This window comes from Oreochromis niloticus, linkage group LG10 (assembly GCF_001858045.2).
Source record: "Oreochromis niloticus isolate F11D_XX linkage group LG10, O_niloticus_UMD_NMBU, whole genome shotgun sequence".
NCBI lineage: Eukaryota > Metazoa > Chordata > Actinopteri > Cichliformes > Cichlidae > Oreochromis > Oreochromis niloticus.
In genome coordinates, this window is record NC_031975.2 from 8,386,618 (window position 1) to 8,410,188 (window position 23,571).

At 39.8% G+C, this 23,571-nt stretch overlaps 1 protein-coding gene across 1 annotated transcript; it reads left to right on the top strand.

Annotated features, from left to right (window-relative positions):
* The first annotated feature begins 1,132 nt into the window (after positions 1-1,132).
* Positions 1,133-21,983, top strand: LOC100700924 (protocadherin alpha-C2). Its single transcript, XM_005471931.4, has 4 exons — positions 1,133-3,944; positions 6,297-6,355; positions 9,999-10,084; positions 17,952-21,983. Exons 1-4 carry the CDS (start codon positions 1,404-1,406, stop codon positions 18,263-18,265), a joined length of 3,000 nt encoding a protein of 999 aa, XP_005471988.1. The 5' UTR covers positions 1,133-1,403; the 3' UTR covers positions 18,266-21,983.
* Positions 21,984-23,571: the final 1,588 nt, after the last annotated feature.

The following is a 23,571-nucleotide window of genomic DNA, read 5'->3' on the forward strand; positions in this document are numbered from 1 at the left end:
TAGGCTGCGCTGCAGAATCGCCACTGGCAAATTAACCATCCTTGCGACTTCGGAGCAGACAAAGGACGACAAACATGAGCCAGTTCCCGGACATGTATCTGTGTTTGTGAACATGTTTACCCACATCTGTATTTTATTACGCTGAGAGTTTCGTCCATTCATTACCACCTGCCCTCACTTCTTGCGCAATAGTGAATCCAAGAGAATCTGCCAAATAAAACATTTTAACTAAATATTCACGTTATATCATCAATCCCCTGTAAGTCTACGATTAATATTTTGCCACATGCTGCACAGCTAATTTTAATTACGGGATGAAAGTCTGGTGAGACTGGATGCATACGCCAAATATTTATGTGGTCTTTTTGTGTGGTCGCCATTCTTTTTTTTTCTGGAGGTGCTTTAATATGTGGTTAGCTCACAGACCTTACACCGACATCGCAATGGGGGGATGAGAGGAGAGAAATGGGTGGAGGGGGAAGCGGGGAGCGGGGAGCTGCGCCACAGCGGAGAGGAGAGAGCTGAGGAGTGCGCGCTAGGGCGGGATAGTGTCCTTCCAAGGTCAAGTCACCTACATTGAATTTTATGAGTTCCGGTTATCCATTCAAAATAAACCTAATATGAACAGACTGGTACTGCTTTATTTTTTGCAGAGAACATACTGTGTACATATTTGATCCGTGGTGCTTGGTTCATAATTCCATTTATTAAACTAAATTAAATACATAAACATAATACTCTTTAATCATGTCATACAACATCAGGCACAAATAATGTAATACAGTTCAAGCATCACGTCTCACATAAAAGTCTTTAATCAATACTAAAATAACTATTTAAAAAGGTGATAGTTAAGTGACGTATCACACATTTTTATGTGATTATGAACAAATTATTATTCATAATGGTTCAAACTTTTACAAAATATTTTTTGTAAGCAAGGAATTACTGAAATCCTTGACAAGCTGTGACCTTTTGCCTTTTATTTCAGCGCCTAACATAATCCCACACATTGGATTGGTTAAGTAATTTTTTCTCCTCTTCTAGTGCAAGCAAAGTTAGGCACAGACCGCTCATAATTTTATTTTGAAAGGGACAGCGGTCTTTTCCGATTCCATAAGGTAAAACTTCGCCTGCCTTGATTATCTAACAGCTCCAGCGACAGGGAAACACACCCGTCAGCAGCGTGCATTGGAGACAAAAAAGCGCATCACGGACAAAGGAAATATGGATGCGCTGGAGAGGATTCGCTTCAGCCGGGTATCACAGTGGATGAGCCGCTTCTGTTTCATTTACCGGGAGACCAATTAGCCCACCTTAATGAGGTGCTGGGATGCGAGATACTGCAAGCTAAAAAGGCGGAAGGCTGCATTTAATCCGTCTGCGGATCCTGTGAGCTTGCAATGGCTGTGGCTGGGCTGTGCAACCTGATAGGGAATAATGTGCCTTTTTATTTTGTGATATTTTCATTATTTTGTGGCCTTTCATTTGGACAGTTACGATATTCGATTACAGAAGAACTAGAAAATGGGGCACTGGTCGGTGATCTGGCGCATGACTTGGGGCTGGATATTCGAAAGCTCGCCACCCGAAAAATCAAGGTAACCTCCAACAGCGGCAAACGCTATGTGATTGTCAACCCCAAAAATGGGAAATTGCTTGTCAATGAAAGGATTGACAGGGAGGCACTGTGCGATTTATCCAGCACCTGCCTCATTAATCTAGAGGTGCTGATTGAAAACCCCACTGAAGTGCACCACGTTGAGGTGGAGATTGTAGATGCCAACGACAATGCGCCGCAGTTCCCCAGAGACGAGTATCAATTGGAAATCATAGAGTCTGCTTTACCGGGGTCTCGTTACCCAATTGAAAACGCTCAAGATCCAGATATTGGGTCAAATTCTGTTCGCATGTATCAGCTTAGCACAAACGACCATTTCGCGCTGGTTTCTAACAAACCCTCTCTAAATACAAAGCACATCGAGCTTGTGCTCAAAAAGCCCCTTGATCGCGAGCAGACGCCTTACCATCAATTAATTCTAAGTGCTGTGGACGGTGGGACGCCGGAAAAAACAGGGACGGCTAAAATCAGTGTCCGGGTACTGGACTCAAATGACAATATTCCCTCATTTGACAGCTCAGTGTACAAAGTGAAAGTGTTAGAAAACTCCCCCAAAGACACCCTGGTGATCAAACTGAATGCAACTGACCTGGATGAGGGCACAAATGGGGAGATTTATTACTCCTTCAGCAGCTACACCCCGGAGAGAGTGAGGCAGATGTTCAGCATGGACACTAATACAGGAGAGATAAGAGTGAGAAACAATGTTGATTATGAAGAGACGAACTCCTATGAGATGTACATTCAGGCAATGGACAAGGGCCCCGGTGCTGTGGCAGCACACTGTAAGGTGGTAGTAGAGGTTGTGGATGTGAATGACAACGTCCCTCAGATAGTGTTGTCATCTCTGTCGAGCCCTGTGAGGGAGGATGCCCGTGCAGACACAGTTGTGGCCCTTATTAGTGTTACTGATCGAGACTCTGGAGCTAACAAGCAGGTGAACTTGGAGATCCCACCAGGCCTTCCATTCAAGATCAAGTCATTCAGAAACTATTACACTCTGGTTACCTCAGCCTTTCTGGACCGTGAGACCACTGATGCCTACAATGTCACTCTGAGTGCCACAGATGGAGGAAATCCTCCCCTATCCTCCCAGAAGACTATACAGGTGGATGTGGCAGATGTTAATGACAACCCACCACGATTTGAACAGACCTCATATACAGTCTATGTGGCTGAGAACAATGCCCCCGGGGCCTCTTTGTGTACTGTGAAAGCTCGAGATGCCGACATCAAAGAGAACGCACGCATCACCTACACAGTGCTCAATGACAACAACCACGGCATTCCTGTCACCTCATATGTGTCTGTGAAGGCCGATACAGGGGAGGCTTATGCCCTGCGAGCCTTTGACTATGAGTCACTGAGAGAGTTTCACTTCCAGGTCAAAGCCCAAGATGGGGGCATTCCTCCGCTCAGCCGTGTCGCCACAGTCTACATCTATATAATGGATCAGAATGACCATGCACCACTGATAGTCAACCCCCCTGGCAATGGCACGCGCTCCTTGGAGACGGTACAAAAGAATGCCGAACCTGGTGTCCTGGTGACCAAAGTGGTGGCATACGATGCAGACGCTGGTCCAAATGCTTGGCTGGGGTATGTGCTGGAAACAGCCACTGACCCGGACTTGTTCAAGGTGCACGAACACAACGGAGAGATCAGGACCACTCGGAGGATCTTGGAAGACAACTCCACCTCCTTCACTCTAACTGTTCTTGTGAAGGATCATGGCCAGCCTGCTCTTTCCTCCACCGCTACTATTAACGTGGCAGTCATGGAGGTGCCACCAAAAGTGGTGTCTGATCCCAAGAGGATAATTCGACCTCAAGGCCCAATCCCTTTGTCCAAAGTGACCGTCTACTTGACCGTGGCTTTGAGCGCCACGACCTTTGTTTTCCTGGTTACTGTGGTGGTGCTGGCTATCGTCCGCTGCCACGCCTACTGCACCCAGCCTGGGTCCTGCTCCCCATGCTGTGTGTCACAGAAACCCCCTCCAGATGGTGGGAACAGCAGCGTGAGTGCTGGCGGAGGTGGCAGCGGTGGAGCTCCAGGCCAGCCTAATAACAATGTGGTGCTTCGGAGAGACCTTAAAGTGGAACCTCACTACATCGAAGTACGTGGGAATGGCTCCCTAACGAAGACTTACTGCTACAAGACCTGCCTGACTGCCACGTCTGGCAGTGACACTTTCATGTTCTACAACACAGGACGGCCCATCAGTGGCACCTGGGGCAGCGGTGCCGACCGCTTTTTCACCAGTGGAAGTGGATTTGTACGCAGACTGAGCATGCCCGATGCCTCCCTCCAAATCTGCCCAGAGGTGGGTCATTAATTTTTTATTTTTACCTTTTGTCCGCATACCCGGAAGGTCATGAACCTTCAAGTTTAAAAAAAGTGTCTTGAATTTGACCAAGGTGTAAGCAGCAATAGGCACTTTTAAACATGCCAAACCCGACTTTTCATTACAATTATTGTCCCAGTGTGTAGTGTTACCATATTCTCTGTCACTGTCACTTTGTTGCTGCAGGGAGATGACATGTTGCACGTCAGGTTTTTACCCTCTCCTGCAATGAACTGAATCCCTGCAACCTTCAGTCTCTTTGTTTAGTTCCCACTTGCACTGCAAACTTACTCAGTGTAGCCTAGCTCAGCACTCACACCGAATTAGTGTCAGTTGTGATGCTTTTCAAGGGTCCTATGGTATTTCTGATGATTCAGAGATTTGTGTTTCACTTTGAGATTGTCATCACGTCTACACCAGGAACAGGTCATATATCATTCCTACTACTTGCTCACCCTCTTTGCATGCAGTTTTGATTTGTCTGTGTTTTTGCTGTGTGTGACTGAGTAAAGCAGTGATATAGGAGCAGTTGGGGTTTCCTGACTTGATTTCTGCTTATGGTTAGTTTTGAGATTTATTTTTATGGCTGTATTGCATTAATGACTTCTGGGTGATTTAAAAAAAAAGAGAATCATTAATGAGTTAACCTCATTTAATAATAGAGCTTTTTAACCGGCAAGATTCAAATCAAGGGTTTGGCTTATGTGATTTCCTGAGCACCTTATTTCCATTTGTGTTTATGTTAAAGTTATTCTAAAGTCATTTAGATTATGTCTTAAATGACTCTTGCAAAAAAGTTTGGGGTGACATATTCTGCTTTTATCACTAATGATTGCTGATGATGTAAATATTAATTTTTTTGTTATTTTTATTTTTTTTGCTTTTTGTTGTTGTTGTTTTTATTTATATGATTTTGAAGGTTCGGAGTTTCCACGAGTTCCCTGTCTTAATTAGCAGGTGCCAGTCTCTGGTAAATTAGTTATTTTTAAAAGAAATCTGATCAAGACAAGTGTAGCAGTGTAAATGAAATTAACCTCCACACTGTGTTCATCAGCCTTGCAAATTAAATTTACTCAAATGGGCCGGGTCTGCCAGCAAAAAATACTCCCCCCTAATATGAACTAAGGAACATGATGTGCTTTCTTTATCTGGGACACTTGCTGCTGCCAGAGCAGGTTTGTTTCTTAAACACAGCTTTTTTTTCTTTCTTTTTTTTGTGCTTTTTTTTTTTTTAATTGAGTTGTGCATGTACCTACTCATGAAGAACATGATTATGAAAGAGTCCGGCATAATTAATGGCTGTGAAGCATTAGCTCATTAAAACAATGAATTGCCCATTTTATGCCATTTATATTGCAAAGGGGGGGATGTTCTTTTAACTTCATCAGTGAAATCTACAATGACCAAAGTCCTACTAGGACTTCCACTTATTTCTGGGAGTCCTAGCAGGCTTTCAATGGTGAATAGCCCCAAGCAACAGATCTGAACTTCACCAATACTTTTTAAATTTCTGTGCTCATGCGGAATGTTGTTTATCAGGTTTTCAGTGCAAGTATAGAATGTGCTATGTACTATTAAAATGTGCCCATACAGTTACCATTGATTAATGATAATGAAATGTTTTAGATGAGATATATAGAAAAGGAACACAAGTAAAGAGGAAATACTTTTATAAATACTACGTGTTGATAGCTGAGATAGCCGTATCTTAATATAGCAAGGGCCAATGCAGGCCAGAGATATTGGATGTGGTTGGCCTGGTGATGAGCTCTGTTTTGTTTTATTGGAGTTTAAAGGCAATTATTTACCAGAGGGCTGCTGGGAATTTGAAGCACTCAGCTAGGTTCATCAGGAGCAGACAGATTTACTCCAGTGACACACAAACACATATGCATCAGTCTGTAGTGTCATCATAGTATTCCTTTAAAGGGCATTACTCTCCCAGCTCACACATTTACACAGCAGTGGAATGAAAGACTGTCCAGAAACTGTCAATATGGCTTGCAGTCATTGTTCTTTTTAAAGTCCTCTCGTGTGTGCGTGCGTGTGTGTGTGTGTGTGTGTGTGCGTGCATGTGTGTGTGTGTGTGTGTGTGCGTGCATAAGTGTGTGTGATTGTGTGTGTGTGTTTGTGCTTGCAATCAGCGACACAACTGCAGTGTTCCTATCACGTCCAGAGCTGGGATGCGTATCATGATTAATTGATGAGGCCATGGCTCTGCACAGTATGAGATCAAGCTAAACTTACTCTCTTCATCCTCCCTCTCTGTCTCTACCTCTTTCTCTCCTTTTTTTTTCTCTCTCTACCTCTCTCTCCCTCTTGCTCGCTCAGCCCAAAGCCCCGAATGCTGACTGGAGATATTCTGCATCTTTGAGGGCAGGGGTGCAGAGGTAAGCATTTTCCATGTTAAAGTCTTGTACAACTTTTCATCATCTCAAAAAAGGTTCTACCTTTCCACTCTACTCATCCTGCCGCCATCTAGTCTGCACCATTAGAGAGACCCCTCATTTTGCTCTTGCAGCTATAACATATACGATTCCCCAAGCAAATGATTTATTCACATGTTACAGTTACATTTATCTCTACACCTCTATGGAAATGATTCAAAAAGCTACTGCAACACTAATGCTGGAGCTTTTCAGAAATGACTGAGTGGCGCCTAAGCATTTGTTTGAACCTTTAACCTCAACCTCTCCCTTTGGGAAAAGGCCTTTGCGGTTCGGTCACTGGATTCATAGCCTTGGTCCTCTGCAGTGAAATACTATATAGGTCATCTACATTCTAAACATCACTCCCTCACTTGCAGTCTTTAAGCTGGAAGCATGAAGGACAAACAGGCAGATGATGACATTTCCTAGATTATCACATGCACATGTGCTGCAGTGTCTGCATGTACAACTGCCCCTCACCACCACCCCATGCATGCGTTTACATTTCTCTGTGTATCACATATATTATTGTGCAAAGATGATATTTTTTACATCTCTAAGTTTTTCCACTTCTTATTGCAAGACCAAATCCACACAAAACAACACCTCCGAAGACATATTACACTAAAAAATTGTAATTGTTTTAAGTCTACAAACACTGTAGTACTCTAGCTATGATTATCCTCTCCTAAAATCATGATTTCTAAGATTTGGGCTTGAAACTTCTCCTAGGTATTGTGTCAACAATAGATTGCTGTGATTTTAGTGTGCTTGCTCTTTCATGAATATTCGAGTATTCCCACCTACATATATCTAATTAATGAAGCACTACACTTTAAACAGTATCATTAGCTGCAAATCAGAGAATACTGAAATGAAGAGGATCATAGAAAAAAGCAGCACCAACGATTATAAAGAATTCTACCCAAAACAAAACTTTACAGTTTTCCCATGATTATGTCAGAAAATGTCATTTATTTCCCCATAAGTTGATCTAAAAACAGCAGGGACATCAGGAATTAATGTGTTTGCTATTCACACTCCTATGCTTTCTGCAAAATTCTTCCAAATTTCATGGTACCAGTGCTTACAGCTCATTTGTGAAGTCATCCTCGTAGTCTAAATTGATTTAATTGGATATTAGTGTTAATTTGTATGGATCATGTGCACTCTGTCATCAAGTCACTGTTACATGACATGGATTCAGATAAATCATCACTGCAATTTGCCGCTGCCACTTCTTAAATGACAGTGACTGTAAAACACACAGAGACACAGAGATGGCTCACATCAACACTTAGCCCCAACACAGGCGTGCTGTAATGTATCACACAGCATGTAACACCAGCACTGTTGACCCATATTCTGAGTGTAGACATTAGTGTAATACATCAGTACTTTCTGTGTCATATTCGCATACATTAAACTGCTTAGAATACACCTGGCCATTTTTTCTTCGTTAGAAAATCAACATAATGCAGGTTGCAGATGATAGGATTAATGTCCTGCATTGCAGAAAACCTAGTCAACAACAATTAACTACACATTTATAACAAATGGATGAGGGAAATTATTTTTTGCTAGGGTGGGTGTGTCAGTTTTATATAAGCTCATACACTCATATTTAGTCAAATATTTTGACTTTTTGCCAAATGCATTTCCTCAAATGTGATTGTTCTCACACCACGGTGTCAGCATGGCAAAGATAAAGCTATACAGCAAGCTGTCAGTTGGCTTCCCTTAGCATAAAAAATGGACACCAGGATGGAAAGGGGCAGGTTTGCTCACTCACTCAGAAAATTGGATAAACTAAAATAATTGTTTTTCTTTCTCAGAACTGAGTTAAATTCCTATTTTTGCACTTAATTTTACCCTTGTTAGTCTTTCTCTCCAGCAGCCAATGTAGGTGAAAGCCAGTTCTCTTCTTCTTGTTTGGGGGTTGCTAGGGCACTGGCCAGAACTAGCTTTCCTACCATCAGAAGGAGAACTTCTAGCAACCTTGTTACTGCTGGCAGATTCAGGTTGGCTGATTTAGAAAATGCTGATATTTTGGCCTGATTTCAGACATCTGGGGTCGACATCTGTTCACCCTTAGTTTCAAACGGATTAACATTTGTTGGGAGGCTTATTGCACTCGTAGAAAAGTAGCAAGTGCTCTTTAACTTAAATAGTTTTGCTGTCTTCACTTCACCTGTCTCTCCCCTGCTGTGCTTCTTATAGCTCAGCCCCTGCTAACACACAGAAGGTGAAACAAAGTTCACAGGGAAGATGAAAAGCTAGTGCACCCAAAAATGATTTCAAAACAAAGTAGAAAGTCTCACACTGTACTAAATCTGTAATTAGTAAAAATGTGATTGATAGACTGTTAAATGAATTTTTCACTGGTTTAACCGATCTTTTTAAAAAGCTCTATATTTGAAAAACTCTATATATACTATTGTCATCAGTAGTATTCTTATGCATTTGTATAAACATGTAACAACTACATTAACCTACGTTCTACGATTATTTCAAAGTGAATATGAAAGTATTTGTCACGTAGAGTGTTGAATTTCTTTTTTTAAAGGCACACAATGAAACATATGCCTTTTATGCATTATTCTATTGTGATATCAAAGTCATTTAGACATATGCAATTACTATTCAAAACACTGAGCATGGATCATGATAGTTCATTATGTTTATAAATTTCAAAAGCTATGGAACAATTACAAGTGCAGATTGTATAGAAGCTCCAAAATGAATGAAAATGAAGATTTGCAGTGTACCTTTGTTATTCTTTGCAAGTGGCACTGTTTTCATGTAGCAAGGTGTTTGGGCATAGTTATAGTGTTTTAGTGTAGTTATAGTGTATACTGGTGTGCACTGTATTAGCGGTTCTTAATCCTGGTCCACTTCAACCACAAACACAACCACATAAAACAGTTGAAAACAGTAGATTACCTGGTTATCTGGGACAGAACAGCTATTTTCAGTTTCCATTATAAGCAGCAAAGTTTAAAGAGCACTTCATGTAGTCCTACAGTAGTCGTCAGTATGCATATTTCTGTTCTGTGAAAAGTCGCTCATTCTTTTATGTGCTCCGTCTTTCTTCATAGCTATTCCAAGAATAGTGCTAGACCAATTTAATGCATTACAAAAGCCCTGAGTCTTTAGATATTCTGTCATAGGAGGCACAGCACAGGTATTCAGCCTGAAGGGTGGGATGGTTTGGGTTTGGTTTTTTTAAAGAGGGGGTGGAGGGGCTGGGGGGGTGGGGGGGTGGGGGGCTGTACCCAGGTGCAACAAGACCACACAAATGTATCCAACACTTCTCTTTCTGGAGAGCCAGAAAGCCGCTGTCAGGGTCTAAAATAATCAGTACTGCTGTTTAAAAGTTTTTAAGCTATTTGAATACCACTTAATTTGCCTTATATTAAACAGAAATGTCATGTTATTAGACTGTTATTTTAAATTGCTCAGTTGTGGATGGATTCCAGGGTCTGCACCAACAATCATTTGAATTTTATAACAAAATCGCAGAATGTTAAGGAAAATGTGTCCTATTTTCAAATATTTGAATGTTTGCAAATTTCTCACTTTGCTAAATGTGATTACCTTTCAGTTCCGTCCACATGGAGGAGTCCTCTGTGATGCAGGGAGCCCAGGGCATGCTGGTTCAGAACTGGCCCACTGTGTCTAGTGCTGCAGGTGAGTGGAAATGTAGTAATCAGGATACAGGATGAAGAGTTTTTAGAACTGGTTTTGTGTTAGCTAGATGTAGTTCAGAATATTTAGCTAGAAATAGTTCAGATACCCAAAATATAATTTGGGTAAAACCATCTAGGTCAAGGTCAAGTTGATTTATATAACACATTTAAAACAACAGTGTTGACCAAAGTACTAAACATTAGAAAAAAGTGTCCCAAGAAAAAGTACACTAAAAATCCAAAACACAATAAAACAAAATAAAATGAAATGAAATAAAATACAGAGCAATAAAATAAAACAAAGGAAAAAGTTCCACTTTTTGATGGGTGAGAAGCTGTTTTTGTCCTTACAACATGATATAACTTGAAGGGCAGCTGAACAGTGAAGAAGTAATTGACATTTGTCTCATCATGTAACTGTGAGCAAACAAACAAATTAGCATGTATGCAGAGTTCCATAGGCCAAGCAACATGCATAGTCATGTTGGACCCTTATGCAGAGCACTTTCATACCTAGAATATTGTCACTTTCCACAACAGCAGCAAGCAAGAGCTAGAAATCAGAAAAGGCAACTGTTTCTTATAAGAATGAGTTAGTGAATGGGTGGCAGTGCTGAAAAATGTTGCAACACAACTGTTGTGTAAAGAAAGCTGGACTCAAAGACTCGTGCTTTACAGAAAGTGTGTCTTAGAGCTAATGCTTAAAAGTTTGTGTGTGGAACTTTACAAGGGCACAGAGACTGGAAGACTTTGGTAAGCAAGATTTCAAAACCATGTTTCAGCACTGTGAACCGTTCCCCTATTCTTCCACCCCCGCTTCCATACATTGATTTTCTGTCTGGTGTTAAAACCCGATTCTTTTGTCCCCATGATAGAACAGAGAAAACCCGACTCGTAGTGGTCAAAACATTTTTTATTTCTTTTTATTCAGTCATCTTCCAGAAGAGAGAGAGCCCTGCACAGCCCCAAAAGCCAGTTACAGGATCTCTCACATTACAAGCTCAACATGTGTCTTATATGATGTTATTTCTGTACTCCAGACGTCACACACGTCGCACACAGTTTCATTACAAACAAAACTCCTTCTACTCAGTTCCTCTTTTCTGTGTCTTATTTATTAATATGCCTGTGCACTAAAACTTCCTGTGCAGCTCGCAAGAACTTCGCCTTTCTAAGGCCTGTTGCCAGGGCAATCTATCTGAACTTAGGCTATGTTCACACTGCAGGCGAAAGCGCATCAAATCCGATTTTTTTGACCCTATGCGACCCATATCCAATCATGGTATGACAGTGTGAACGGCACAAATCCGATATTTTCAAATCCGATCTGGGTCACTTTCGTATGTGGTACTGAATCCGATACATATCCGATGTTTTAGAAAGTGACTGCTGTTTGAACGGTCATGTCGCATTAAATCCGTCTTTTACATCACTGACACAAGACAGACACCAATTATCAGCGCCCGAGAAGCACCCGAGAAGACATTGCGAACGCTTCCTGGCCATCCAGCGTAGATGTTAGTGAAACTGTTGGGAAGACAACTTTGGAGAAACGTGAACATTTTATTTGTACTGTATAATCTGCAGATTCTGACAGAAATCTGCCACTATCCTTTGAAGCACCGCTCCTCTCTAAAACAGCAATAAGGATAATTATTAGGTTATCTACATTATTATGTAAGTAACAAAATAACTTAAAGCAAAAATTGGGAAACGTAAAGTCCATAGTCTTTATATTAAGGGCCATCAGTCAAACAATATTGTTTGCTCTGGGTCTAAACAGAGCGCGTTGTGTGTGACATATTTTGCGCATGCGGGCCGCTTTGAGCGTTCACACTAGAGCGCGTTTGCTGTCGCATTTTATTTGTAGTGTGAACAAGCAGACAAAAAAATCGGAATTGAGCATTAAGACCTGCAGTGTGAACGTAGCCTTAGTTTCACTCTGTCTGTTGCTCATACTCTACAAAAAAACATCCAGTTTCCTGTCAGAATGTGACCTAGTCTCAAAGCTGGCCTTCTTTTATACCTAAAACAATATAATCAGCAAAATAAGCCTTAAAATATATATTAATTTCATGACACTGGCTTCAGGAATTAGGACATACGTAGACACTTGAGGGTGAAGAGTAGCATCACAGTAAATCACTTGGCAAACCAGGGGAAGAATATGATTATACTGCCTGTCAGTAAACATGTATAAATAAAGATTTTTTTTCTCTCTGTATAAAAGGAAGCTGGGGAATTGTTTGAGATACCAGCTGTATCATTTCCCAGTTCTAGTGTATTCCCCTCTGCCAGAGTGCAGCAAAAAATGTGCATTTTTTTACTTACAGCAGATGGAAACCATCTGGCCAACTCTGGCCCTGTAAAGACTCAAATATTGTCTTTAAGTGGAGTGCTCAGCATACTGCGGTCCTTCCAGTTGTTGCTGATGGATTAGGAAATACATTTTTAGGAGTGGCTTAGTGCAATAGCACAGACAGGTTTATCCTCTCTGTTACACGTCATCCTTTATTGTGACACATTTTCACATCTGCAGCAAACTGTTATCACAATGAAGTCTTCCGACATGCTGTGATGCATCTAAATGTGGCACCTTCAAAACTGTGTTTATGTAAGTGACCCATGGCGCAGATGAGGAGACATTTGTCTGATGCCAGAGGGGGAGATGTGCTGTTATCACAAACAAGAAAGTGCCATAAAAAAAAGAAAGATGTGGCAACATTTAAAGAAACTGTGATTAGAAGATGAACAGAGGAGACGTACAGGGGGATGGAGGGAAAAAAAGCGAGGTGTGGGGGGATGGAGAAACAGAGAGAGAAAGGTTAAGAGGATTGGCAGGTTCCTGCAGTAGTGGTGTTGCTAGGGAACACCATGTGACCTGTTGCCTGGCAACACTGTCTAACTGAGAGATTGCTGCAGCAGCCGCACCCTCCATCAGCAGGGAGTGGGCGAAAGCAGTTTCCATAGCAACGGGTCATATCTCTGAATGGAATATTTAGAGACAAAAAAACAGAGGAGTAAAAGGGAAGGGGACTTGGCTAAACCATGGTTTTAAGAAAGAAAAAAGATGGTATTTTAGACGATATTAGGTGGTTTTTGCATCCCATGCAGAATACATGTGGTACATGTCACATATATGTACGAGCACTGTGACTGTCGCATTTCAATGTGCCACAAACCACCAGAGGGATTCATTTCGGATGGAACCGTGTCTCGGAGTAGCCTATTTTAAATGTAGGTTACACCAAATGAGGCTTCCGACACCCTTATATTTTCACATCAGGTGCCACAACGTGCTCCTCGCTATACTGACCTGCTCACTAGCAGTTACAGTGTAATCCATTTGCTGTGAAGTATAGGCTGTTAAAAAGAAACAGTGGTTGGGGCATGTTAGATAAACAGCAGCGCAAAGGCAGCAAAGTTCTTTGAAATATTGCAATCTGTGACATGGAAAGCTTATAAACACCTAAACAGGAAATGTCTGAATTAAAACGTGGGTTGTCTTTTTTTAATTAACAATGCCAGAGGTCTGTATTTGTTCAAGCAGTGCATGAAGCCCTAGAATGTTCCAAGACAATAAGGCGATACCCATTTGTTTCGGTGTGCCGTGTCAGTGGATATTGTACTTCTCTGTACATCATGCAGAGAAATACAAACTTTTTGACCTCTGCTCTGTGTATACTGTACCCACACACATTTGGTACTCTAAGCAGGAAATGGTAACATGGTTACAAATCAAAATTAAAATTGTAGAAACTCTAAAGATCATCCAAACATTTATTTACTTACAGATTATAGATCCAGATGTTTCCACCAACTCAAGTAGCAACCTTTCAGGATGAAAAATTAAGCAGCCCTGGCTCAAAGGTTAAGCCAATCCCTCTAGGCTCCCAATAGTAAATTGCCAGACAGCAGAAATAAATGTTTTTACAGCCTCTATGGAGATCAGAAATGTTTTGGCCTTTATGGGAACTCTAGAGTGAGTTTTAATATATTGAGATCACCTGTTTAAATTGCTTAAAGGCTTAACACTATGTATTATTAGGCCCATGGCCCCTTTGACTGATAGGTAGACGCTAAGCTTTACCTCAGCTAATTTGAGTCACTGAACTGGAAGTCTCTCTGGTACCTTCTGGAGTATTTTTAGTGCAGTTATCTAACAAATAATATGGTTTGCTGCGAGGTATAGACCTTCTAAGAGTTTCTGCTTGAGTTTTGATATTTGACAACTGATATCTTTATATCCATTGATCCAAATATGCTCACTGTGTTCAAAAAAACAAAACAACCCCCCCCCCCCCCCCCCCCCCCCGCAAAACCCAAGCCATGCAGGCATCAGGCCTTCAGAACAGGAATTCACAAACAGTGTGACATCACATATCACATGGATAAGTCTGTCTTTTATATACAGTCTATAGGTGAACTTCAGGATTTTCCCTTGGCACCTGAAATGTATTTAAATAAACTTGATATTCCATGAAGATGAATTCCTAATTTGACCTTTCACCACCAGAATATAAACTTAAACTAGACAAAATGTTTCTAACAAGTATGGTAATCATCGAATTACACCGACTACATTATACATAATACATGAGGTTGAAATTTTAATGACCTTTTAATGGCTTGTTCTCAGCTACTGTGTCACCACTACTGTCTCAACTACCGTGTCACGTGTAATTCTATGGTGAAAAGTAAACTGCAGGTTATAACGCTTGCCCCAAATTAATTTTAATACTGTGTTTTCACATTGCATGCTTACATACATTAACCTGTAAAAATAAAATGTAAAATGTGGAAAGACCCTTTGTGAATATTTAACTATTAGATAAGACAATATTACTTAGAACTCCCAAAATTTAAGCAAAAAAAAATCACTTTCCTTTAAGAGGACTTATCAGGTAACAGGAAATGGTGTGTCAGTTACATAAAAATGAACTGTATACTACGTATAGAGCAGTAAAGTGCACTATATTTTCTCCCGCAGTTTTTCGTGCATCTGAGCAGCTATCTTTTCATATCTTATTATCTCCAAAAGTTGAATCTGTTCATCTGGACGTAGCGTTTTGTGGGAGAAACGTTTCGTCACTTGGATGATGAAGGCTTAAGCACAGATTAAACATATGCTAACAGACCGTCAAATGGTATAATCCTAATCCTAAAACGACTGGCATTAGAGTAATTATTAGTAGTAAGTCCACTAATGTTAAAGTGAGATAATAACATCTGACACTACATAATTACTAAGAAGCTGGTTATTTAAGCAAAGAAACAAAAAAATGCAGAAAGTTGGGTGAATTTTAAGAAAAAGGTCAACCAGATTACTCTGCATGCCTTCAGTAGCGATACCCAGGTGTTAATGTGGCGTGGAAGGATCTAGAACAGCAGTCCAGCTCCCACACTTGGCAACTTATAAAATCTGATAGGCAGGTTAATGCTTATTACTATTGAATGAGTTCATTTTCATGTGCCGCAGACTAGCATTGCTTTCAGTGACAGCCTGGAGGTATTTGCTCAGTGGTAAGAAAATAATGACATCCCACAGCGCGCTTACACTTTCAACACATCCCTTTTTCCTTTCTCTTCCCTGTGATGCGTTCACGGCGCAGACGTAAAGTTGTGGTAGAGGTGCTTAACTAGCTGCTGAACAGGAGGGAGTATAAGCTCGAATGTATCTTTTCAAACAGCTCAACAAATATCAGCAAACAAACAAACTCTTTCTGCACAGTTTGTCACAAAATGCATCCATCAGATAAACGCACGGTTGCTGTATTTCCTAGGGAGAGAAAATAAAACGTTAATGTGTGACACTATCAGAGATGGAGAAAGATGTAAGAAAGAGAGGAAAGGAGATAATTTTCAAAGGACTCAGCAAGTGAAATTTTATAGACTCGAAATTTGAATCTTACATGTTATACCCTCATTCATTTTATACATGAATTTACTTGGTCTACATGCAAAGAAAATTCTACTGAGCTCGCTAAACAAATTATTATGTGACTTATTTCTAAGTAATTCTTTCCCCCACATTGCACTACAACACCCAAGCTTACAGTTCCCCCATCTGCCAAATCCCAATCTGACCCCTGGCTATACCCCATTTTTTTCTGTTTTATTTTGGCTTTTTTTCCATCACCTTGTCTTCTATGTGCTAATTATAAAATGTTAAACACGTGTAATAATTAAATGATCACTTCTGCAAGCAGAAACTAATTCGAACTAATAATTTATTTGTCTGTTATCTGACTACTCTTTCTATATGAAAAACAATGGCCCTTTCTGGCATTGTAGTTTCTTTATTTAATATCTAATGTATTTGCAATGAGTCAATGATAAATCATATATGAAGCATGCCTATACACTTATTGCTCATTGAGGTTAAACAGCACAATAATGCAGAGCAACTGACTGACCAGTTCAGTAGAGACCATTACATCTGCTGTCATTGTAGCCTACGTGTAATTTATTTTTATACTCAATGGACTCGTTGTGGGGACTCTGTGGGACACTGTGCGTATGAAGAGCACACATTTTCAAAATAGTGTACTTCCCAGTGGGGCAGTGGTTGAAATCATTTCAGCACTCCAGCAATGTCATAAATAGCCTACAAAGAAAAATCAAACAGAATCTTTTTGTAGGGGCCTGATTTTGATCTAAATAAAATCCAGACTGAAAGTAGGTCAGCGCAGAGGGAACTGGTGTGGGCCTGAGAGCACCGTGTCTGCAAAACCCGCCCACCCCCATCTTTCTTACTGCCTCTCTCTCATTCACACTCTCTCTCTCTCTTCTCTCTCCATCTTCATCTCATCAAGCATCCGTTTTCTTTTTGCATTACGAAATGTATGACCCTTTGACCTCAATAGATAGGTCCTTTTTCAGATTTCAAAATAATTATTCAGTATAGGCTATAGATCCCTTCTTCATTTTTTATTTTTTTGTCAATTTGCAATCCGGGTTTCTTTATCTTTCACGTCCATGCACTGAATGATGAATCCTTGTCTCTGGCTTCCAGTGAGAGTAGGATTATGCTGCAGCCATCATCCAAATACAAATTGTTCTGCCAAGTTAAACATCCCTGTGGTTTAAAGGTTAGTCCCCTCCTGTGGTCCCGTCAGTGAACTGGGTTGCATTGCTCTCCTTAAAGTATATGAATCTTGGCTATTGTCAGACCAACATTTAACCCTATAACGCCAAATGTATCATATCATGCTTCTACCACTTACAAGCAAAACAATCCAAATATCGCTGCGTGTTAAAGCCGCAGTGAAAGAGTATGTGTAAATAAACCAACCACATGCACCTCATTGATAAAAGATGAATGGAAAATTGATACCAGTCAATATCAGTCAAGTTACACATCTTTACCACTTCTTTCGACAATTGATGCTTTCATTTGAGATTTTAAATCCTTAATATATCATATTTAGATTTGATTTGAGCTCTTTTCTCTTTTTTGTCATTTCAATTTAACTTTGCTCTTTCTTTAACATTTCCAAATTATTTTGGTCTCTGATATTGCATTTATTTTATTTGGCTGTTTTTCATTTTTTGGCTTTTGGGATAGTTTAGCTTGGAAGCTTTGGAAACAAAGGAATTAATTTAGCCTAGCTCTGATTAAAGGTATTTAAGTCTGCTTACCAGCAGCTCTGTGGTGCAACTGGGTACCACATAATGTGATGTTTTAAAAAGTTATTATTTTTTCCTTGTTTTAATCAGAATCTCTCAGCAAGAATGCTAAGTATATCGATTCCCTAAAATTATGAACAGTTTCTTTAACAAATAAATAAAATGTAATGAATTGATCTCTTTTCTTTGTTTTTCTTTATCCTTTTTGTTCTTTTCAATTTTTTAATCACGCTGTGTAGATGGAGAAGGTGGTGGAGAGCTATCACCTCCAGTGGGTGCTGGAGTTAACAGCAACAGCTGGCACTTCAGATACGGCGCCGGACAAGGCTATGGCCTTCCTCAGCCCCTGAAACCAGGAGAGATTCCTCCTGAAGCCTTCATCATTCCTGGATCTCCAGCCATCATCTCTATCCGCCACGATGCAGGTCCTGTGGATGACAAGGGTGAATTCATAAGCTTTGGCAAGAAGGAGGAGGCCAAGAAGAAGAAAAAGAAGAAGAAGGACAAGAAAGACAAGAAGGAGAAAGGAAAAGATGAAAGCGGTGATGACTAGAGGAGAAGTGGTGATATGAAAGCAAAGCTATTAACAAACTACCCAATTTCAGAGCCAGAAAAATAAGCCAAATGCATATTGTAGAACCAAGGGAGCCTCGTTGCGCCATATTTGCATAGACATTGTACAGTGGCCAAATCCTCATTAGACCAGGCCTGGCTCCAAACGTCATGCGAACTTGTTAAACAAATGCTCTTTATCGAAAGAATGGACCAAATTACACCAGAAAATGATTTATTGGCTTAGATTAGCCTTTGTGATTTGCTGCCCACCCCCCCACTTCCCCAACCCCTTCCCCCACCCCCAGTTTGTATAACAACAACAAAAATAGCACCCAGAAAAGGTGTACTATTTGTAACTGACCATTGTCAGCTGAGGCTGCCTGTGATGATATCTCTGGCCCTCCTCCTTTCTGACTAGTTCAAGGGTAAGTAAAAAGTAAAAGAAATAACTTTAAAATTAAAAAAAATAAAAATAAACGGGGCTATTGTCTTCAGTATTATGGAGGCCTTTTAGAAAATCTAAAAATGTGGGCTTTTATAAAAAACAAATACATAAAAAATATAATAAAATAAGCAAAGACAACAACATACAGTATGCGTAGCATAGGATTAGCACCTTTGGGACAACAAGGTGCCTGAAAGAAGTTAGACCACGCTCAAATAAAGAGCTCTGTTTCAGTGTAACATAGCACATTGTGGAGGCTGAGGACCTGGACTGGGTTGCACCAACTATGCGCAAGTTTGTTCCCAGGTTAGGGTATAAAGTGGTGGCCTCATAACTGCTAATTCCTTCGCAATTAGCATGTCACTAAATCCAATGATTGAATAGGTATTAAGACGTGGATTTTAAGGTGAGATCTTTCTATATTATTAAAAGTTAGAATGAGTAACAAAAAAGTAATAGCAATATACTGGATGGTTTTGGGACTAGATTGGCATAAAACATGACCGATTCTCATTTGACTTTTAAAGGAAAATGCTAGTATTTGAATGTTTTAGTCCACTTTCTACCAATCATTTTTTAAGGCTAATCATTTTCTGAAGCACATCATTTTGTTTTTGGAAACTCTATTGGGGTTTTTTTTACCCACCATGCAGGAAAGTATTGTTTTTTTTAATGGACTATAGCACAAAAATGCATTAGCTGAGACTCGGAACTGTTTCACACTTTTCATCAAAGTGAACACATTGAATTTTGTCCTTGTTTTAAGCTGTTTTTTCATCACACTATAGTGTAGCTACTGCACTGACACAATTAACCAGATTAGGTACAGTACCTAAGGCGAGTCTCAGCGTGTTATTTTTCACATTCCATGGAACCTAATGCCAACGGAAAAGGAATGACACACTAAATAGTTGAAAATAGCCCACAGTGTTTGTGCAATGTGTAGACAATGGACAGAAACATTCAAAATCATGGCTGTGGCCCTTCAAGTTGCAAAACAGCAGGGAACTGCTAAAGAAAAAAAAATGCTGTGTGCAGAAAACTAGATGCTTTACTGTTAGTGAGTGCATTTGTGTGACTTGTATCATTTGCACCTGCTTTATTGCTTGCTTAATATTTTTAGCGTTTACTTAAGGTTACGTTCGGACAGATTTCTGTAGTGGTACAGCTTGTAATTTTAGCAATGCCTGAAATGGGATTAGTGGCGACTTCGGCGATAACTAGGGAACCTACGTGCAGCTGATGCAACCAGCCCCTGACATGGCTTCTTCTCTTGGGATATGACACAGGTTAATGGGGTCTGAATCAGCACACCCAGTCTGAAACACACATTACTGTACACAAACACTGACTCTCTCTCCGCCGCTTACACACAATCCAACAAATCAAACACACGCACACATGAACATTTAAATTCAAAATACACGAAAAGAATACGCAGCCCTTTGTGGAAACTCCAAAAACTGAAGGCCAATGCCACCCTTAACATGGGAGTGTATTATATGGCTAGGAAGCAGGAACGCTACTTGTCGCTTCATTTCTGTTCCGATCCGTCCTATTCTGTCTTTGAATGTTAAATAGTTGTTCTTTAAGCCCTGTGCCACTGCCTCGGCTGCTTCAGTGCTTGTAGGATTTGCTTGCCCGCCGCCTGTTTCCTTGCTCTACTCCTGTTTCCTCAAATCAACATGGTTGGACATCTTTCCACTTTGCTTCAATGAACTGTGCAACAGTAACATGTGTGTATTTGCATATTTACACAGATAGCAGACACATAGACATATAGACACACGTCACACTTTCATAGACATTTTTTTTGTCTCAACTTCAGCTGAGTTTAGGCGCTTCTGCCAGAATGTCTCCTCTGATTGCTCATTGTTGACAGCTCTGTCATCTCTCGCATGACTTGTATGCACTGAATTGCGAAGACGCCTGAGAGCTTAGCAGAAACTGAGATTATGCTGTGCTAGATATGAGGCAAGATGGAGTGCGAGTCAGAAAATAGTAGTCATAGTAGTCCATTGTGTAGATACAGTGTAGGAGACAAAGAAACTATTGGGCAAGTCATTTCTCCTTTGCACAAGCACATGTATTGCAGTTAACGCTGACTGGGAAGTACAGTTCAGCTGCAGTACAAAGAGGCTGGAGGCTGAATTCAAATTATGATAATTACTATTATAATAAAAATTGTGACTGAAAGGTAACAAAATGCAAGGTTCATTGGCTTCACCTGGCATGACCTTAATATGTCCCTTTTTTTTGCTTTACGGCTCCACATAAATATGGGGGGGAAAAGATTGCTGGGAAATTTTGGCCCTGATATTGTGTGTAAACATAGTGTGGTAGAAACGGGAACAGCATCAACATGATTGAAAGTGTCATAAAATCTCACCTCACTGTTCCTTTTATTAGACCATCATATTACCGTTCACTATAGGGGTATATAGGTGCTGCTCAGTCCTTCCCATGCACACTATTCCCTCCCCACCTGCCCTGTTCTTCAGGTGTACTTCTGTGCTGTCAGATCACCAAGTGGCTGTTTGCATGTTATAAGCAAAGGAAACAGATCCTATATAGATACTATATATATACATAGATATGTTTTTCCACTGGGAAATGCGTATTGGAATATATACATATACCTCTGATACACATTCTCAAAGACAATACACACCTCTCCATACAGACACAAACATACAGTAAATACAGACATGGCAACAGCAATTTGTGAAAAAACCTAAAAGAAAAACATTTTTTTTATCATGTTGAAAATAAATTTAATCTTCTAGATATACATAATGCTATTGTGTTATGCTATGAAATGCCTTTTTTTCTTTCTGTTTTTACCCATATGATTTTCATGGATAGAAAATCAGTCCTTAAACTAACTTGTGTTCAACTTTGAAATGATGATCAAACAGACACTATTGTGAAATTATATCATTTGCTCACCCTCTGTACCTTTCCCTTGCCCAATAGAGAAAAAGGCAGAAAAATAAGAAAAAAAAACTAAAATACAAAAAAGTGAAATAAAAAAAATAAATAAAGTTGATGTATTCTCTGCTTGTGTATAGTGAATGTTCCTCAGTCGTTGGGTGTGGCAGTGAGTGGCACATACCAGTCGACTGTGACAGTGCAGATCTGTTAATAACTTTTTTGTACACCTGCTCATCATTGTAAAGGTGATCATAGTGATTCTTATGATTTAATCAATCTGGTAATGTGTTTTGTTAATAAGTCACAAATAAAGTTTTTTTTTCTTAAATATCTCAAACAGTGTTTTGAATTCAGTTGAACTAACAGCTTATTTTCTCCTTCAGTAGACTGTGAAGCCCTTTTTTTCCTCTCCACTTTGGCAACAGTGGAATTTTGAAATATGGGAATGCAGGAAATGAGAAAATACAGCATTAGTATTCGATGTCAACAAGATCTCAACAATTTAAAGTTGGCAAAACCGTGAAAAAGGGACTGGATGATGATTAACGTGGGACTTTAACTTCCCTTCTATTTGAACAAAGACTTGTCTTTCTTTAGGAAAATAGGAAAAGCCTTTATATATTCATTGCACTGGCTCCATCTGTCTGGAGAAGTAATTAATGCACACCACCCTTGCTCCGCCTTCTTGCTGCAGCCGACCCATACTGTTCATATTTAATAAGCATTTTGTTTATCTGCAGAGAAAGAAAGCATACTTTGTAATACCAGCATATGTAATAATTAAAAAGCCTTTCTTTTTGTGGAATTAATATCTAAAGACATCAAATTCTACTTTTGAGATGACTTCATTCTAACACAATTCATTCTGAAGACACTGGTACATAGGACTGCGACTTTCCTCCATTCCTGGGTAGCACAGGGGGGCAGTGGTTAACAAGAAAGTCCCTGCTTCAAACCTCATGGTCACCTTTTTCTGTATTAGCATTCTAACCAGGCCTGCTGGCTTTCTTCTGGGTACTTCCTGGCACAGCCTAAAAGCACGTATGTTAGTCTAACTGACGATTTTAACTCATTAGTGTGAGGTAGATAAAGTGGTTAAAGTGCATAGAACAATGTGGTGTATGAATGTATGGTTAAATGTATGTCTGAATTGCTTTGAGCCGTCAGTATGACGGGAAAAATGTTATTTAAATGTCAGTCCTTTCCAACAGAATGATGATAATTAGCAGTCATACTGACATATTGTCAGTGATGTAAAAAAACAAAAGGAAGAGGAAGAAACAGCGAAGGGGCATAATTAATGTTTATCTGCCCTCTTGTGGCAGTTTTTTTAAATGCAGCTTTAAAATGAAAAACAAAATTGCTAATTTAAGTGTTTGCATTTCTTAATACAGCTGTATGGAACGCTATTGAACCTCACTAAAATATGTTTTCACCATTGTGACTCATCAAGAGCATAGCACTCTGGAAGCTGCTGAACTGCATATAGCTTTTATAGATTCTCAAATATTTGATGGCAGCTAGACTTAAAGGGCAACAACTTTAGACTTACAAAAAACAGCAAAACTTATATGATCCAGACAGAGTCACAAGCCATGTCACTTCATCACCTTTGTATAACTTCATTGGTAACTACAACCAAACTCTCAATAGTCATATTGCATTGTGACAAATGACAAAAAGAGTCCAAGGATTAATAATGTCGCTGTCTCTGATTCACATGTACAGACAATCATGAGGAGTTCTCATGGTTTAAAAAGATGGGCTATAATTATTCTAATATGTCATTTTATTTGCCTAAAGGAAACATGTTTGAAAAGAAGAGAAAGAGCCTTAGTAAAATGTAAATATATGTGTATATAGCCCACTTGTCAAATTATCAGTCTATTGTCACCACTCTAACAAAGCAAAATACAAATATACAC